We start from the raw sequence: 19,215 nt of genomic DNA, 5'->3' as shown, positions 1-19,215 counted from the left end.
AGCTTCAGAATCAAAATTTGATTAAGGGTTAGTTTTGATTTTTTGGTAAAGAACAGATTCTTGATTAAACGAATATGTCTTTAATCAAAAGACCTAGTGTTGTAATAAGAAGAGATGCGACTATTTGAATGATGACCAATAACCTATAAATGCGTTATGTGAGATCCCACATCTGTTGGAAAGGGAAACGAAACATTCCTTACAAGAGTGTAGAAACCTCCTCCTAACAGATGTGTTCTAAAACTATGAGGCCGACAACGATACGTAATAGACCAAAGTGAACATCTGTTGGTAATAAGGCTTGAGCTGTTACAAATGGTATTAGAGCCAAATATTGAGCGATGTGCCAGCAAAACACTGGCCCTCCAAAGAAGTGGATTGTGAGATTTCATATCGGTTGGAGAGGTGAACGAAACATTCCTTATTAGAGTGTAGAAACCTCTCCCCAATAGACGCGTTTTAAAATCGTGAGATTACTGACAATACGTAACAGACCAAAGTGAACAATATCTACTAGTATTCTAGCACATTCACATGCTAGAACGAACAAAATTGTCTTGGAAAAATATATGAAGCATTTAGGGAAAATACCAAAAAGGTAAAAATAAAATTTAAAAAAAAAAGAAAAAAGAACAATAATCGAATGGCTGATGTGGTTGATCAGACGGTGAGGATCTGAGTAGTCATAATCCAGCGTGTCAATCTTTTTTGCCACAAAAATTCCACTTTTTATATATATATATATATACACACATGGGTGATCTAAGTAAGAGCAAGGCCAACCAGAGGCAGCCACATATAGTGCTTTAAAGGGAGCCCTAAACTTTGGCGTTCTGCAAAAACAAAGAAAACTTCCATCCTCCAATGGCTGTTGTTGGTGCACAGAAACTCCATACTACCATTCCCTTTCTCCTTCTCTCTCTCTTTCTCCTCCTCCTTTCTCCGTCCTCTCAAGGTAAAAGCTTCAATTTTTTTCCATTCCGAGTTTTGAAACGGATTACCAAGATCACATTTTGAATTTGTAGGGGCAAAATCGTACTCGGAATTCCGATACCCATTTATCAAACGAGCGAGCTCGTTCTCGTCATTGTCGTCATCGACATATTCATCGAGGCACGGGAAGAGCGTTTATGACTATATAATTGTAGGGGGAGGCACAGCCGGGTGTCCCTTGGCAGCCACATTGTCCAAGAAATTCAATGTGCTATTGCTAGAAAGAGGGGGTGTCCCTTTTGCCAATTCAAATGTGTCATTTTTGAGCAACTTTCATATAACTTTAGCTGACATTTCACCCACTTCTGCTTCCCAAGCCTTCATTTCTACTGATGGAGTTCTCAATGCTCGAGCTAGGGTTTTGGGCGGTGGCACTTGCATTAACGCTGGTTTCTATACGAGAGCAAGCTCAAGGTACACTCTTGAAAACCCGTGTCAGAGTTTCAGGGTTAAGTAGTAAACCTTATTTAGTTTAAACGTTTTTTTAAGATCAACAATCACTGAAGTGGAAGATTGAAAAACTCTAAATATCTTGTTCGAAAACATTTATATTAACGTTTATTACTCGGTTTTTAGACCCACCATGGTTACATACTTACTAAATTTGTATACGAACATAGACAAAGTTGTTATCATTTAATAGGGTTAGTTTTTTCCCATAAAGATGGAATGGGGCAAGTGAAAGATTTGAGATATTAATGATGATTAGAGTCCAAATAGAGAGTTAATTGGAATTAAGAGAAGATTATTATTGTTATTTAGTGACGTATAGACAAAATAAGTGTTGTACTATGATGTTCCACATTGGTTGGGGAGGAGAACAAATCACCCTTTATAAGGTGTGGAAACCTTTCCATAGAAGACTCATTGTAAAGCCTCGAGGGTAAGCACGAAAGGAAAAGCCCAAAGAGGACAATATCTGGTAGCGGTGGATCTAGGACGTTACATGTACCTATTAATATTTTAAAACCGAGAGAATGTATTAAGTCTAAAAAATGTACAAATAATAGTGACGATANCAAAATTGTCTTGGAAAAATATATGAAGCATTTAGGGAAAATACCAAAAAGGTAAAAATAAAATTTAAAAAAAAAAGAAAAAAGAACAATAATCGAATGGCTGATGTGGTTGATCAGACGGTGAGGATCTGAGTAGTCATAATCCAGCGTGTCAATCTTTTTTGCCACAAAAATTCCACTTTTTATATATATATATATATANATGTCACACATTAATAATAATGACATATAGAGTACAATAAATTCAAAACATTTAAGATTCCATCTTCCCATTTTTAATGTATTAATTAAACGACAGTCTATCTCTCTCCTATTTAATATTTTCTCAAAGTGAGTTAGGTGAACCATTTTGACCTAAATAGATTTCTCTATTATTATTATTATTTATTCAAATCTCTTCCTTTTATTTATGACGTAATAATCTAAAATTAAACTGTTTTTTTTTTAATGGGCCAGAAGCCCAACCCAGTTGTTAAAGGCCCAACGCTGAGCCCAATAGAAGCCGAATGAGCCCATCCCAACCTGACAATCTCATAAACTTTTATGGTTTGGTTTCAGGTTCATAGAGAAAGTGGGTTGGGACGCGAAGCTTGTGAATGAATCATACCCGTGGATCGAGAACCAGATTGTTCACCGCCCCAAGCTCACGCCATGGCAGAGAGCTTTCAGAGACAGTCTTTTGGATGTTGGCGTCTCGCCTTTCAATGGCTTCACCTATGATCATCTCTATGGCACCAAATTTGGCGGCACCATCTTCGACCGTTTCGGCCGCCGTCACACTGCCGCCGAACTTTTGGCCACTGCTGACCCCCACAAGCTTACTGTCTTGGTTTATGCCACTGTCCTCAATATTGTGTTTGATACTACAGGTATGTTGAGCCGCATTGCACACGAACTGTTTGTCAAAATGCCTGGGAATCCTCTGTTTGATATATTAAGTGTTTGTGGACTCGTTTGCTTTTTAATTAGAAGCTTTGGCCCACAATTTTATATCTTTTTAGCTCCTACTTGGTTGTGCTAATTGAGTTCTTTGTTCATATACTTCTGATGATAGCTTCTGGTTTGCCATATATTAACAATAGGAACCTTGATCTATATAATTCTGTCTTTCCATGTAGTCTTGGTTAAATTCCAAAAGAAAATGAAGAGTATTGTGTGGAGTTGAAAAGAAACTATGTTTGAAATAGTGAACAAAATAACTTCAAAATTGAAGTGAATCTGTGTAAATGATTTGTGCAGGAAAGCAACCAAAGGCAGTGGGAGTGATCTTTAAGGATGAAAATGGGAATAGACATGAAGCAGTTCTAAGAAACAGGCGGCAGAGTGAGGTTATCTTATCTTCTGGAGCACTTGGGTCACCTCAAATGTTGCTGCTGAGTGGAATTGGGCCAAGAGCAGATCTTGAAAAGTTGAACATATCAGTGGTGCTTGACAATGAGTTTGTTGGGAAAGGCATGGCTGATAATCCTATGAACACTGTTTTTGTTCCCACCAACAGACCCATCAAGAAATCACTTATACAGACTGTTGGGATTACTAAGTTTGGTGTTTACATTGAATCTAGCAGTGGCTTTGGCCAGTCTTCGGATAGCATTCGATGCAACCACGGGATGATGTCGGCTGAAGTAAGCTACCTTTCTTATATTCCTGATTTCATCATTTTATTTTCTAGTCATAGGACCAATCATTCATATATTGACATCTTAATGATCTACAAGTGTTAACAGCCGTGATTCGGAATGCCAAAAGCATAAGTAACTCAGAAAAATAAATGAAATTATTGCAATCTTTTCGAACCGTGTTCTGGGAGACACATGAAACAAGCTATTTAAGTCATGAAATCAATGATATATTGATTACTTAATGAGAAGTTAGTAACTATTCTAGTGGTTTTACGATGATTTGAATTTGTTATGTAACCAGATTGGGCAACTATCCACCATTCCTCCAAAGCAAAGAACCTGGGAAGCCGCCCAAGCTTACATCAAAATGAAGCGCGATTTACCTCAAGAGGCATTCTGGGGTGGTTTCATTCTCGAAAAGATTGCCGATCCCTTATCGACAGGGCAACTTACCTTGGCTAACACCAATGTTGATGACAACCCAACTGTGACCTTCAACTACTTCAACCACCCGTATGATCTTCACCGGTGCGTTGATGGCATTCGCATGGCAGCAAAAGTTGTGCAGTCAAAACACTTCACAGATTTCACAAAAAACACTAGGGAAACCATTGAGAAGTTACTTAATGCGACTGTGAAGGCCAATGTCAATCTCATTCCAAAGCATACCAATGACACCAAGTCTTTAGAGCAGTTTTGCAGAGACACTGTGATCTCAATTTGGCATTACCATGGAGGGTGCCATGTAGGCAAGGTAGTGAGCCCTGATTACAAGGTCCTTGGCGTTTCCCGTCTCCGTGTTGTTGATGGTTCAACCTTTAGCGAATCTCCTGGAACCAATCCTCAAGCCACTGTCATGATGATGGGAAGGTAAGGGTAAAAATCAGTTCATTTGCTCATTAGAAATTTAGACTAGAACTCTAAGCAACAAAGTTAGGCATACACATCAAGGATCATGAAATAGTAACTTTACTTATACTGCAGGTACATGGGGCTGAAGATTTTGAAGGATAGACTGGGACAGGGAGCTGATCTATAGGCGGCATGTCTGCACTCCGGTATGGCAGATATCGTAATAGGCGTGTGTCGAGCTTCTATTGTGAAAATGTAATTATGTCATCTCATCTTCCTATCTATCTAAGTAGTTAAAATTGTAGGATCTTGGCTTGCTTGGTTTGGGCAATGCGTCCTAATAGATATCAGATTTCAATGATGACATATAAACTTCTAAGCATTCCAAGCCAGCTTCTAGATATGTCATCATTTTTGTTTCATCTTTGAAATCTGATATCTATTAGGACATGCATATTTGGACAATTTTACAACCATTTATAATAGAAGGGTACTATTTTGATCTGAAGAGAATTGTGGATATAGTAAGACAAATGATTTTAGAACAAAAAGTCATTCCAGTGAAGACAATCTAAACAGACAAATGCCACACAGAACAAAACCTTGTACAGCCTCTTACAGCTTTCCTTGCCTATTTTGCTTACATATGTAAACAATATCTTGTCCAGGTTAGGATTATTGACATCCAAATAGGCCACTTGTTCTTATCTTTTCAAGGTACCATCTTGCCAAATTTGGCATTATTTTGGTTTGTGCACGCGAAGGCTAGCAAATCTACGAGTCCCAACGAAAAGAATAAAGAGTTTAGAACTCTTAGAAGTAAAACCATAGTGAGCGCTTACTTAAAATTTAGTATGATCGAGGTTTCTTAGCGACTAAATGTAGTGGGTGTTAGAAATTACGAACCTTCACAATTGTATGATATTGTCCAGTTTGATCGTAAACTCCCGTGACTTTGCTTTTAGTTGCACCAAAAGGTCTCGAGCCAATGAAAATGTACTTATAAACCAATGATTAATCTCCTAACTAGAACAGTAGGGCTAAAGAGTTATCTTGTCGTGTGCTCGTCTTTTTCTTTTTGAATTGTAGTTAGCGAACAATATATTCCAAGTTTATTTTTATTACCATTTTTGAAAATTTTATAATATAATTTATCTTACAGGCTGTACACATCCGTTGAATATTCAAAAAACTCTTGACTTCGGAAAATAAATACAAAAAATATCTTTAATTTAATTGGTTTAGATCTGCAACCATTGGTAGGTATGAATATGTAACTGAAATTCTGAATTTAAGAATATCAAATTTTAATTTTTTAAAAACAAACAAACTCCTATGAATTATTTGACCAATTAAAATAATGAGAACAATAATATTTTTAAATCTAAAATAATGTATTAATAAATGATGGGTTGGTATATGAATGAAAACAATATGATTAATTTTAATTTATATATATAATTGTGCATTTGGTGTGAAAATCAAGAGGGTAAATCTGGAAATTGAGTTTCAAAGTGTGGCACGTGTCTCGCACGCTCCGGTTAATTAGGGACTGAGATGGTGAGGTGGAGCCATCTATGTTTGGTTGACTTTCACTCTCTACGCGTTTCCTTTCCTTTAATCCAACTCCCAATCTCTCAAATATTTCAATTTTATTTTAAAAAAATAACCTATTACTATAAATAATTCAAATTACCTAAATGACCCTATCATTTACATAATTTTAAAATTTTCAATTTAGTTTCATAAATTTTAATTTGGTAGGTGCATATCCTCCAATAATCATCCAGTCGTTTTAAGAAACATTTTTTCTAAAAGAAAATTATATAGAAATTTTAGAAAAAAAACATATATATAGTTTTATTTTAAAATTGTTACTAATAATTAAAAAAATTATTAGATAATAGCATTATAATTTCAATCCATTTCAAGAAAAAAAAATCTTCAATTTTAAATTACATTTTTCAATTTCATATAAAACTTAATGCTATTTATTTATTTATTTTAATATTTCAATTTATATTAAACGTTTATACTATATCTTATAATAAAATATTCTACTACATTCAAATATTAAAAGTCAATAGTTATATATATAATATTTAAACATGTACAAAATTAACTAAATATGGAGATAAAATATTATTGAATTTAAATCTCTTATTATTATACTTTTTTTTTTATTGCGTAATATTCGCTCACCTAATGCATGTCTCGAACTAAGTTATTAACATGTTGACAATTATTTAAAATTGTATTATTTATTTAATTAATTTGAAAGTTTAATGACATAAAAAAAACCTTGATATTAATTAAAAAGATGGAAAAAATACAGAAAATAAATAAATAAATGGCACAAATTAAACCCAATTAATATGTAAAATTAATTAATTTGTTTTAAGCAGAAATTGGATATTAATTTTTTATTTATCATATTCTCTCTCTCTCTCTCTCTCTAAAATTGGTTGAAAAGGGCAGAAGACGTCTTTTTAAAAACCCTTCTTTAAAATCCCATTTTGATTTCACTGAAATAAATCCATCATCTCCCAAATTCCCTTCTCCATCCCCAATGACGGACAGAGTCCACCCTAACGCCGCCGCCGCTGCCGCTGCCACTAACGGCGCTCCGGCGGCCAAGACCGCTCCATTTCCAGCCACCAAGTCCCAACTCTACGGCGCTAGCCGCCCTGCTTACCGTCCTCAGCCATACCACCGCCGACGCCGCAGCCGCAGTTGCTGCTGCTCTGTCTGCCTCTGGTTATCCCTAATTCTCATCCTCCTAATCTTCCTCCTCGCCGTTGCCTCCGCCGTCGTTTACCTAATCTACCGCCCTCAGAGGCCGTCCTTCTCCGTCTCCGCCGTGAAACTCTCCCATTTCAACATCACTTCCTCTTCACTCCTCAATTCGAAGTTCGATCTCAACGTCTCCGCCAGAAACCCTAACAAAAAACTCGTGTTCATTTACAATCCGGTCTCGATTTCAATATTCTCCAACGAAATCGATGTCGGCGACGGAGTAATTCCTGGATTTGTGCACAATACGAAGAACACCACTCTGTTGAAGACCTCGATTATCAGCAACCGCCAACAACTCGATAGCTCCTCGGTGAGTACCTTGAAGAGTAGTATGAAGAGCAAGAAAGGCTTGCCGTTACAAATTCAACTCGATACAAAGGTGAAATTAAAGATGGGAGCACTTAAGAGCCCTAAAATCGGAATCAGAGTTTCTTGCGACGGAATCTCGGTAACCGTTCCCACTGGTAAATCTCCGGCCACCGCCTCAACTTCCGGCGCAAAATGTAAGGTCGATCTTAGACTGAAGATCTGGAAATGGACCATCTAAAAACAGAAGAGAAGAAAATTTGAAGAACACGAAGAACACAGAAGAAGAAGAAGGAAAAAAGGTCTCCGGTTTTATTTTATCATCATTACTTTTTTTTTCTTTTGTATTTTTCATTTCCCGAAATTTAATTTTCGCCTTCTCTAATTACATACTTTTTTCGTAACTTTTTTTTTTTTTTTTTTAAAAAAATTAGAATATTTTGTAAATGGAATTAAGTCTAATGATTGAGTTGTTTTTTTTATTATCAATAATTATATATATAATTTCAAATATTTTGATTGGAGGCAATTTTAGGACATGTAATTAAAATAATTAATCAAGAAAATAATTATTCTTCGTTGTAAACGTGTGTAAGCCTACCTGTTTTATTTATTTTTTAATTTAAATTACCAATATTACCCTTCCAACCCACGATAATACGACGATTCAAATTTCGATTCAGGTCATGGGTACATTACTAGTGCTTCTAAAACAATTTTTTTTAGTATTATTTCGGTAATTTGACGATTAATTTGAATAATTTATGAAAACGAACTAGAGAGAGAAAATTGTAGAGAGAGAGAGAGAGGGGATTAAGAGGAGGGAAATAGAGTGGACTTAGGTTTCAAAAGGAGAGGTTGAAAGGTCATAATCTAAATTTTGTTGTGTAATGGAATATAATTAAATCAAGAAATTTTGTTATGTATTGAGCTGAGCTGTATGCATAATTTTATTATTATTATTATTATTATTATTATTAATATGGAATATAACAAAAATACTTTTTAAATATATTATTATTATTCCCTCTATAAACAATTGTGTCGGTGGACTCCCTTTTATTTACTTTTCTTTTTCTTTCTTTTATTTTAATTATTGTCCTTCGTTTTCCCTTTTTTGCAATTTCGTCCCTCTCCCACTTTAAATTATACAACAGCCCCCCTACTCCAAAATTCTACTACTTGTTGCCCCCATTTTTAGTTGAATCCGACCCATAACCAACTTTGATTGAGTTTCTAATGCCGTGTATATTAAGATCTGTCGATTCAAATTTTTTGATGTCTATTACACGACCGACCTAAAATAGGGTTACAATCCAACCCAACCAAACTTTTAAGATTATTATGAAGATTAAGAGTATTTGACTTTGTTACTTGTAAATGTTTGATATTTGAATTTCATGAAATTTTAGTTATTACTGTCACTTGTATTGTGGATAAGTATGATTTTTAAAAAAAAAAAGAATAGGACAACTAAATTCAACCTGAAAATAGAGTGTTGGGTTAGATTATGAGGTTTATTCGAGTTGCTTGTGTCACTAACCCAACCGACTCTAAATTTTGGGTTAGTCCAAAAAATTTCTCAAACTCAACCCAATTCAACCCGTGTAACTAGGAGGTACATCCCATCTACCTTAACAACTAAATCCACGTGGACCTAGACACAAAATAAAAAATAAAATATAAGTGTGAAAAATTAAGTGTTAAATTTGTAATTTAAGGAAATGTGTTTTATGTACTTTCATTTTAATAATGTGGGTCAACAGTATATTTAATAATTATGGGATAAAATTTGGGAATTAGTGTGGATTAATATAATAACCCAACAATTTATTAAGATTATATTCCATAATCATTCATGGTTATACATGAAATAAAATTGAAACTAAAGCCAGGGGCTATTTTTGTAATTCTAGCATTAAATTCTAACAAATTATTTTTAATTTCTTAAAAAAAAAAAATTATATTTTAAATTTTAGAAATAAAAATAATTTCCATTGTATTAAAAATGTGGCACATGTGGTATCTGTAACATCCAACATGCTTGCATCATTAGCATTGTTGATTGGATCACATGTATCAGATCTCTCTTTTTATTATTTTCTATATAAAATATATATTATCTCTAAAAGAGGAGAAAAATCTTCAACTTTCATATAATATAATGTATTAATCATAATATAAATTGAAATTATACAAAATTATCTAATACTTACAATATGTTTTAACTTTATGTGGAACATACGAAAATATGCATGCACTCGTGACAGGTTCACTACGAGAAAATTAACGGACAAATTCCCTAATAATTCCCACTACGTACAGTTATAAATTAAAAGCTAGTTCTCTAACTATTCAAACCTCGACAATTGAGCTAGGTTTACGATTAGGGGCGAGTTGACAAACCTATTCATTCTCATATAACGGTATAAAATCACATGCATGAATAAAGTTCAACCAACTTTTAAGGTATTATTGTAGACCTTTGCTACTCGTGACAAATTCACTCAAAAGGGAATTAACTGAAAAACTGCATAATAATTCCTATAGAGTACAGTCATAAGTCATAAGCCACAAGTTAATTCTACAATTATTCGGACTTTTGACATTCGACAGGTTTATGATTAGAGCTAGTTGACGAACCCTTAATCACTCTTGTATAACTAGTCAAATCATGAATAGAGACAGCACAACAACCTATACATGGATACCTAGTCATGGTTTTAGTTCGTTCATTTCTTGGGAAACATGATTTTTCATACATCACATACACTCATTTCATGCTCAAATTTCTATGACATGCTTCCTATAATATGCTTTTATACATACTAAAAGCTTAGCTTAATCTATATGCAGCTTTTTACTCGGGTTTGGACCTTTCAAAAATCCCAAGAGTCACAAAATCAACATTTATGAGAACTACTAATTTACTTACCATATGGGAATAAGTGAATTCTCGTAAGATTATATCTGAAGTTTCTTAATTGGTTAAGTCCTCAAAATGATTCAACAAGTTGACACACGCAAAAATTCATAATGAATTTATAAAGGGAGCTTAAATATTTCGTGGTCCATTCTAGATCGAATTGCATATGGTCCTCATCTTTTCCCGTTCTTCTTTCTCCACCTCCTTTCTCGTTCTTCCTTTTCCCTTTCCTCTCCTTCCCGGGTAGGCTTCTCTTCGGTGTCGATTTTTCAAAAAATCAGATACGACGAAGAGGATAGCCGCTTGAATTTGATACACACCCAATTAGAGACATCATAAGGCATTCATCACTTACTTTACTCAGTTTGGATGGCAGCTTTCAAGGTTATGAGTTGATATCAAATTCAAACACCAAACTGAGATTTGATATCATTTCATGGCGTCCAGAATGTGCAATCTGAGAGAACCTGAAACGAATTGTGCTCATCCAAAGTTTAGAAAGTGGGCCTAAACATGTAGGCTTGCCCATCTAAACTCACATCAAATTCATGGGCTTTAATGTCAATTGGCCCAATTATAAAAATGATTTAGGGTTTGTTGGAAATTATTTTTCAAGTGCTTAAAACTTTTTTTTTTTTTTTTTTTTTGAGCTAAAAAAAATGATTTTAAACACTCGAAAAATAATTGATTGAATATGGTAAATACTCGGCTGCTTTATCGATACGAAACATCGATAATGTAATGAATACGAAAGTGAAGAAACAAAATGATGATCATATTTACCATTTTGTAAAGTATTTTTTAGTAAGTTTGTACTAAAATCTTCCAAAAGCCATAATTAAAGGTCAAAGCTTTTATAGAAAGTCAAAAGAAAAAGGGAGAAGTTAAGAATATGATGATTGAAAATAGGGAAAAAAAAATGATGAAATTTTAATGATTTATGGACTCCTCTCTTGAGTGCAAAAGTTCCCATAAATGTTTTCATATTAAAAAGATGGATAAGCCTAGTAGTCGAGGTCGAGCTAGGGTTTAGACATGTGAAAATCTCTCCTTAACAGACGCGTTTTAAAACTTTGAGACTGATGACGATACGTAACGAGTCAAAGCGGATATTATGTGTTAGAGGTGGACTTTGACTGTTACAAATGATATCAGAGTCAAACACATGGCGGTGCGCCAACGAAGATGTTGTGTCTCCAAGGAGGTGAATTGTGAGATCCAACGAAACATTACTTATAAGGGTGTAGAAACTTCTCTACAAGAGCTCCAAACACACCGCTAGCAAATATTGTCTTGTTTTGGTTTTTCCTTTCGGACTTCCTTTCAAGGTTTTTAAAACACGTCAGCTAAGGAGATGTTTTCATACCCTTATAAGGAGTGTTTCGTTCTCCTCCCCAACTGATGTGAGATCTTACACTCTCCCTAACATATGCATTTTAAAATCGTGAGAATGTTACAATATAAAGCGAAGAAAAACAAAAAATATAATGAATAAAACGTTCCTCAAAACAACAAGATATTATTATTTACTTGTAAATCCATGATCTTCACCTTAATTAGCAAACGCACGAGAAGAACGGAGCGTAAATGACACTCAAATTTGGGAAGTGTGCATACATAATGTGAGGCCCTCACTGTTGTGTCTGCTACTCTCAGTATATCCCCACACTCTCACATGGACCAAACAAACACACACCAAAAAGGGACAAATAAATAAATAAATAAAAGTCAGAACATTATAGTAAGTGGCAAACATTTATAACAGAGAATGGTATGTTTGTCTATTCTCATCTTCATCATTTTCTTCAAAACCCAAACCTTTATTGTCTCTTTTCAAACTTTTTATCACTTCGGAGCTGGGAAAACATTGAGGGCCCTTCGTTCTTCGTTCATCGTTCATCGTTCAATTATTAATTGAAACAAACCATCTTTAGTTAGTATCTGATGTTTTATCTAAGTAGATCATGTTTCTTATGTTTACATGTCATTTCTCTCTAATTAATATTGATTTTTACTGTAACATCAACTTAAACATTTAGGTCGATTGATTATTTAGTATTACCGACTGAATTAAAGTCGAATTAATGTATGATTGAGTGTTGTTTGGTGAACCCTTTTGGAAAAGTGGTTCCTTCACTCCCCACTATATAATACCATTCATTTTTTAAAATTGACCCACTAATTAATTCTTATAATATAATTATTTTACCATAAAGTTTCCTCCAATATATAGGATCCACTTTTTCTTATCATACCCTAATTATCACATTCTTGCATGGCTCTTAATGCTTATCCTTTTATATTTTTTTACATAAATTATTAAAAAAATATCAACTTTTATATTCTTACCGTCGGTCTTACGTTTTAAAAATACTCATAAACGTTTAAAAGATACTTATAAACTTTCAAAAGTAACATTAAAAAGTTTGGAGATAATCTATGAGATATCGATAGACGGTTTGAGTCCATTTTCGATGTATAGAGAGAGACGGTAAGTTGGGATTGGTTCCCATTTGCAGCCACATAAGGTATGAAACAGCATCTCTCTGTTTTGGCTTTTTGGTTAGCCAAAAAGAAGCCTTAACTTATACCCTTCTTTGCCCATCAAGATTCTTTTCATTCATTCAAGAATCCTATGCTTTCATTGTCTCTCCCCTTTATAACTTTATACCTTATCATTTCATATACTAACTATTTTTTTTTTCTTCTATTTATTAATCTTTAAACTAGTGGAGTCGGAAAGATTTTAGGTAGTTTATCAGAATTAAAGTCGGTATACCTCAACGATAATTGACATGTATTATCTCTTTTAAGGTCAGAAGTTCATATCCTCTCAGTCCTCCTTCATACTAAAACGTACCAAAATTGATAATTGATCGCTAAGAAATAACAAAAATTGCATACACTTTGCCTAGGGTTTCTCATCTTCCAAAAGGGTTTTTCTTTAACAATACATACGAAATTAAGAAATCCCAAATATGGGTTTAACTTTAGTTTCGTTTATAATGACATAAGTTTATAGCTAGTAGATATTTTCTTCTTTCGGGCTTTCTCTCAAGGTTTTTAAAACACGTATGCTAGAGAGAGGTTTCTACACCCTTATAAATGGTGTTTCATTCTTCGGGATCTCGAATCCACTAAGAATTATACATTGAAATATGTATATAAACATAAATATAAAAGCATATAGAATATTATGATCCAAAAATTACTAATTCAACAAGTGGTGGTCCTTCACCCTTGTAGCAAAAAAAAAAAAAAAAAAAAAAAAAAAAAAANGTGAGCTAACCTTGCCAGCCAGGTTGGTTATGAAATTGAGTTCGAGGAGTTTGAGGAGCGCCGCCATTGATGCAGTTACTATAACCAACAGCCGCAATATTATTCAAAAACTCAGTGTGAGAAATAGCTCTAAGCCCCAAGAAATCTCTTGTACTCAGCCCTTCATCACTTCTGCCTTTAAAAATCTCATCTTTCTCAAAACCCCCTCCAAATCTCTCTAATTCAAAACAAGCCCCTTCAAAATCATTATAATTATTGGATTTGTTCGTGTGGAGTGGCAGAGCATGAGAAACCCCTACACCTTCACTGCCAGCCATCAAGATCTGATGATGATTGTCACGTGAGGAGGAGGAGGAGGAGATGTTACCATTGTTGTTACTATTGCTCATTGTAGCTCCCATTTGAGCTGCTTTTTGAAGAAGTGCTGTGGCTGACATGTGTGGAGAAGGGGAAGAGCTTGGAATTAGATGAAGAGGATTATTAGGGTTCATAATTTGATCATTGTTGATCATGATGAGGCTTTGATGATCTTGTAATGGTGATGATCTTGAGCTGGGACAGCCTAACCATGGGGGAATAGTGAAATTGTTGGTGGTTGGGATTTGTTGGTGCTCTTTTTTGAGAGAGAATGAGTTGATATCTAAGGGATTTTGGAAGTTTAAGTGAGAGATTGATGAAGAAATGGGAAGGTTTTGATTGTTATTTGGGTTTGATGTAGTAATGGCTCTTGCACTTTCCTCTGCCAATGCATCACAAAAAGCTCTGTGGGTGATGAAACTATCCCTCCTGTTCATAAAAAGACCAAGCACACATGAATATGGTATCAAGCACATATGAATTTGGTATCAAGCACATATGAGTATGGTATCAAGCACATATGAATGTGGTATCAAGCACATATGAATGTGGTATCAAGCACATATGAATGTGGTATCAAGCACATATGAATGTGGTATCAAGCACATATGAATGTGATATCAATACATTAATAGGTTTTCACACATATCTAAACATAGTAGTTCATCCCATATCAAGCCTAACCTATAAATTTAACCTTTTTGGCCTTACATTTGTATTAGATCAATAATGCTTCATTCATATCGATAAGAATGCTCTTAAATCATTAGGTTAGAGGTCTTTTTAGGAGAACTCAGTCTGAGTTTGTAATTTAACTTATAAATTAAATTTTTTGACCTCAGATTTGCATTAGATAAATAATATTTCATTCATGTCGATAAAAACACTCTTAAATCATTAAATTTGAGGTATTTTTACTAGAACTCTAGCATGAAGAAGGTTGAAGCTTTTTGGGTTCAGATTTGTATTAGATCAATAATATCTCATTCATATCGATAATAACGCACTTAAATCATCAGATTAGATGCATTTTTACGAGAACTGGAGCCTGAATGTGAGTATTTTTGTACCTCGAGAAAAGGGTTCCACAATCACATCTGTACTCTCTAGTGCCACAAGTCTTGGAATGAGCTTTCCAATCCGATTGAACAGCGTACCTCTTAGAACACTTATCACATTTCCATTTCTTCTCGCCATGCTTTCTACAAAAGTGCTTCTTGATTCCTGTCAAGTCCCCAAGAGCCCTCAATGGATCATGATGAACACAGCTTGTTTCTGGACACACATAAACTTTCTTCCTTATAACCTCTTTGTTAGCTCTTTGCTTCAATTTCCATGGCAGATTGTGCCCTCTTTTGTGAAGCTGAAGATTCTGATCTCTCTGAAACCCCTTGCTGCAGATCTCGCATACGAATCGATTCGTCGCCATCAGCGTCTTCGGCGATAAAGCTACCACTTCGGCATCTGGGTCTGTCACCAAATTCAACCAAATTAATTGTTAGATCCATAAATGAAAGAATCAAGGACACAATTAACATAAACAAAAACAAACAAACCTGGATTTCCGGGGAGGTTTCTCTTCTTTTTTGGTGGTGGGGCTGAAAAATACTGGCCGGAATAGTTGGCCGGAAGGTGATCGGAATGGTTGCCGGAGCAGGCACTGGGTTCACCAGAAGCTGAAGTTAAATTGGACATAGTGTCCTCCATAGCTGGTTGTTCAAACAACAAACTTTTTATTATGTAGAAAACAAATTAGAATTGGAAGACGGGGGATCGATCCGAAGAAACGAGCAAAAAAGTCGCCTTTTTTGTTCGTTTGTGCTTAATTTGAAGCTTGGGATGAATTTGGCAGTGACCCAAGAGACAATTTTGAAGCTTTTTTTTTAAAAAAAAATGTTGATAATATCAATGAAAAATATGAACAAACAAAAACAAAACCCAGAAAGAGGAGAGAGAGAGAGAGAGAGGAGAGAGAGAAATTGATAGTTTAAAGGACAATAGAGAAAAACAGAAAGAGGCAAAGGAAATGAAGCCTACGGCTGGCTGGCGAAACCCTTGTTCATGTTCCACTTTCTGTCGTCTCCTCTCTTCTTCTTCTTCTTCTTTTTTAGTTGGAAAAAGTTTTAAAATTTTGTTCTCTCGTACCGAGTGTTGGTAGTGAGTCGGGTCGAAGTTGTCTAATTTATGAAATGATCATGAGTTTATAAGTAAGAAATACATCTCTGTTCCTAATGAAGCATGTTGAAAAAACTCAAAACAAAATCATGATAGCTTATCGTACTATTGTAGAGATCCGTAATTTCTAACACGTCTATGTTCAAAGTGGACAATATCGTACCATGGTGGAGGTCGGACACACTTCAACTATCCGATACCCTTTTCTTTATTCTTTCTAAAAATGAAAACTTTGGTCTTTCTCTCTCTCTAAAAAAGTGGGTAACTATTGCAAAAGGCTGTCATGGTAAAAAGAGAGTATCATTTTGTATATACCTTAGAGAGAGAGAGAGAGAGAGAGAATTTCATTTGTTTATTATTAATTGTTGTCTCTTTATTATTAGATCCATCATGGGAAATGAGTAAGATCCTTACCCCAACTTTCTCCCCAATTACTGTGCCATCATTCATCCATTCATTATACATCAAAAGCTTTCTCACCGTTTTAACCTCAAACCCATTTTTACCTTTTAATCTAATAATCCAAAATTTTGAAATTAGAAAACAAAAGGTTGCTTTAAACCTAAGAACTGGGGTTAGGGATCCCATTTGAACGGTTCAAAATCAGTCGGAGAATGTATTTTCTACAACTCCAGAACAACATTTTGGCTTGGGTCTGATATACTCTCGTTCTTTCCTAGTTTCAATTTTTTGGAACATTAGTATGACTACCTTTTAGTTAGTTTAAATTAGTAGGACTAAGTTTAAATTATTTTATGCAAAAGCAAGTGAGTCAATTTCCAGTGTATAATTTTAATTTATGATGGTTGGAGTTCTTATGCAGAATTTACTTTTAGAGAGTAACGTTAAGCTAGCATTAAGGAGTCATATTAGCTTCGGCCTAAGTCAACCAAGTGGCCTTACTATCGGCTCAGTCAGAAAACTTGTTTTATGTATGACGACATGTGTCCAATGACCATTGCACATGTCATTTATGATTTATGTTATATGATGATGTCATGATGTTATATGATGACGTGATGACGTTAGATGATAATGTGATGATGTTCTATGATGATGTGATGAATAAATCTAGTATACAAAGTAAAGACAATTTACAAGTAAGAATGTGGTTAGTCCTTTTGCAGCTAAAAACAAGATTTTTTCGAGTAGAATGAGAATCTCGATAACCTAAACAATAATGCTTTAAAGACTAATTGCAGCCTCTATAGTCGTACAGTTAGTCGTTCACGGTGTTACTTTGTTATTTATTTAATAATAATTATAAGTCCATTTTATATTTTCCAATTAAAGTGAAAGGGATAATTCTATAAATAATGGAATTACCGATTACTCACTTTTAATATAGTACTTCTCTACACGTTTCTCCGCATAAACTTACTATGTTGACTCATTAATATACCTCATCGACCAATCTACTTGTGCACGCTCACGATGTAAAAAACCAACAAAAATGAAAGAAACGCGAATAATATTGTGGTGTACGCGCCCATACATAACATGTTGAAGAAGTAACCTATGATCATATGACACACACTATGCACGAGGTTCCACGTTAAAAATCATGGTTCAATGATATGATGAACCATAATATCTTCATCGTGATATATATTCCTTTGAAACATACGTATATATTCATGGTGTTTTGCTCATGCATATCATACACAGTACATTTGTTGTCTCACGAGACATAAACACTAATTTTAATAGTTTGAGTAGCGACCGAAACGGACAAACGTAGTTACTTATTTCAAGTTGAAATAGTTTGAACAAATCACTCATTTTATGGTCTTAATTATGTTAGAACCAATTTCCAGATAGTCCAAAAACGAATAAACCAGTCAACCCAGCCAATCGAAACCAACCCAAACCAAGGAAGCCGATCAAAGTTTTTATTTTATTTTATTTTATTTTTTCGATTTGTCAATAACAAGGAAGTCTTCTCTATTCTTTATAGGTCACTGTCTAAGAATTTTCTTTTAAAATACAAAAATTTAAATACATTATGTAATTAAAGATTATAATAATGGTTATACTTATGATTATTTTTAATTACACAGAATATAATAATTTAGGTTTAAATGTGAGGGGTAAGGTTTTATTGTTAATTTCTTCTCTTATTATTATTATTATTATTTCAAGAAATTTCAATCTAATTTGCTATAAATATAATGTCATGTAATGGAGAATGGAGGTGACGCTTATTTTAATAGTAAAAAAGAAAGGAAGTAGATTGGGCTGTCATGTAATCCAGCATCACCACACGTGAGCATAATATTCCTGTGAATCACAGCCTAATAAAGTTCACGAGCGAGGGTCCCACCCCAACACAATAATTGACCAAAACGTAGGCCCCACAAAAGCAGTCCAAAAATCTAAAATAAAAAATAACAATAAAATTGACATTAAATGAAAATTCTAAATTTACCGCCCTTACCCTTTGAACTATTAATTAATAAAATTTAATACACATTAAATAATAATGTATATGGAACATTTAAGCTTTAATTAAAGATCTTGTGTGACCAAATTATTTAATTTTGAAGAGAAATTGAATTAAGATGAAGATTAATAGATTAATAGAAAGTTCAAAGTTTATTATAAAATTATTGGCACCTACCCTCAATTACTTGATAACTAAAAATAATAAAAGTATATTTTTCGGCTACCTACTCACCATTTATCTATTAATAGAAAATAATTTATATGATCGGATTGTCACGATGTCAAAGGAGGAGGTCCCAAATCCCAATAAGTTCATGAAAAAAAAAACACCAATATACGTAGGGTGGCTATTACTTAGATCTATTTTTCAAACCACACCGATATATCGGTAGATAACTAAGAGAGTCATTTCATTTACGGCAAGTCTGTGTGGTTACGAGGGCGG

The 19,215-nt window shown here is 34.2% G+C and overlaps 3 protein-coding genes across 4 annotated transcripts; 2 read left to right on the top strand and 1 right to left on the bottom strand.

Moving 5' to 3' along the window:
* The first annotated feature begins 775 nt into the window (after positions 1-775).
* Positions 776-4,994, top strand: LOC111789749 (protein HOTHEAD-like). The gene is made up of 6 exons (XM_023670430.1): positions 776-955; positions 1,026-1,407; positions 2,571-2,881; positions 3,252-3,637; positions 3,936-4,504; positions 4,619-4,994. The coding sequence occupies exons 1-6, from the start codon at positions 865-867 to the stop codon at positions 4,671-4,673; spliced, it is 1,794 nt and encodes a 597-aa protein (XP_023526198.1). The 5' UTR covers positions 776-864; the 3' UTR covers positions 4,674-4,994.
* Positions 4,995-6,984: 1,990 nt separating this feature from the next.
* Positions 6,985-8,077, top strand: LOC111790854 (NDR1/HIN1-like protein 13). Its single transcript, XM_023671956.1, has one exon. The coding sequence runs from the start codon at positions 7,056-7,058 to the stop codon at positions 7,827-7,829; it is 774 nt and encodes a 257-aa protein (XP_023527724.1). The 5' UTR covers positions 6,985-7,055; the 3' UTR covers positions 7,830-8,077.
* Positions 8,078-13,791: 5,714 nt separating this feature from the next.
* On the bottom strand, positions 13,792-16,272 carry LOC111789911 (protein indeterminate-domain 7). Of its 2 annotated transcripts, XM_023670631.1 has the most exons (4): positions 16,188-16,272; positions 15,707-15,859; positions 15,221-15,620; positions 13,792-14,579 (listed from the first exon to the last, which is right to left on the bottom strand). In XM_023670631.1, exons 2-4 carry the CDS (start codon positions 15,855-15,857, stop codon positions 13,799-13,801), a joined length of 1,332 nt encoding a protein of 443 aa, XP_023526399.1. In that variant the 5' UTR covers positions 15,858-15,859; positions 16,188-16,272; the 3' UTR covers positions 13,792-13,798. The 2 variants fall into 2 exon arrangements, with proteins under 2 accessions (XP_023526399.1, XP_023526398.1); XM_023670630.1 differs by lacking the exon at positions 16,188-16,272 and having other exon boundaries at positions 15,707-16,118.
* Between the last annotated feature and the right edge of the window lie 2,943 nt (positions 16,273-19,215).

Source organism: Cucurbita pepo, chromosome LG03 (genome assembly GCF_002806865.2).
Source record: "Cucurbita pepo subsp. pepo cultivar mu-cu-16 chromosome LG03, ASM280686v2, whole genome shotgun sequence".
NCBI lineage: Eukaryota > Viridiplantae > Streptophyta > Magnoliopsida > Cucurbitales > Cucurbitaceae > Cucurbita > Cucurbita pepo.
The sequence above is the reverse complement of the archived record's forward strand: the minus strand, read 5'-3'. Positions and strand labels throughout refer to the sequence as shown.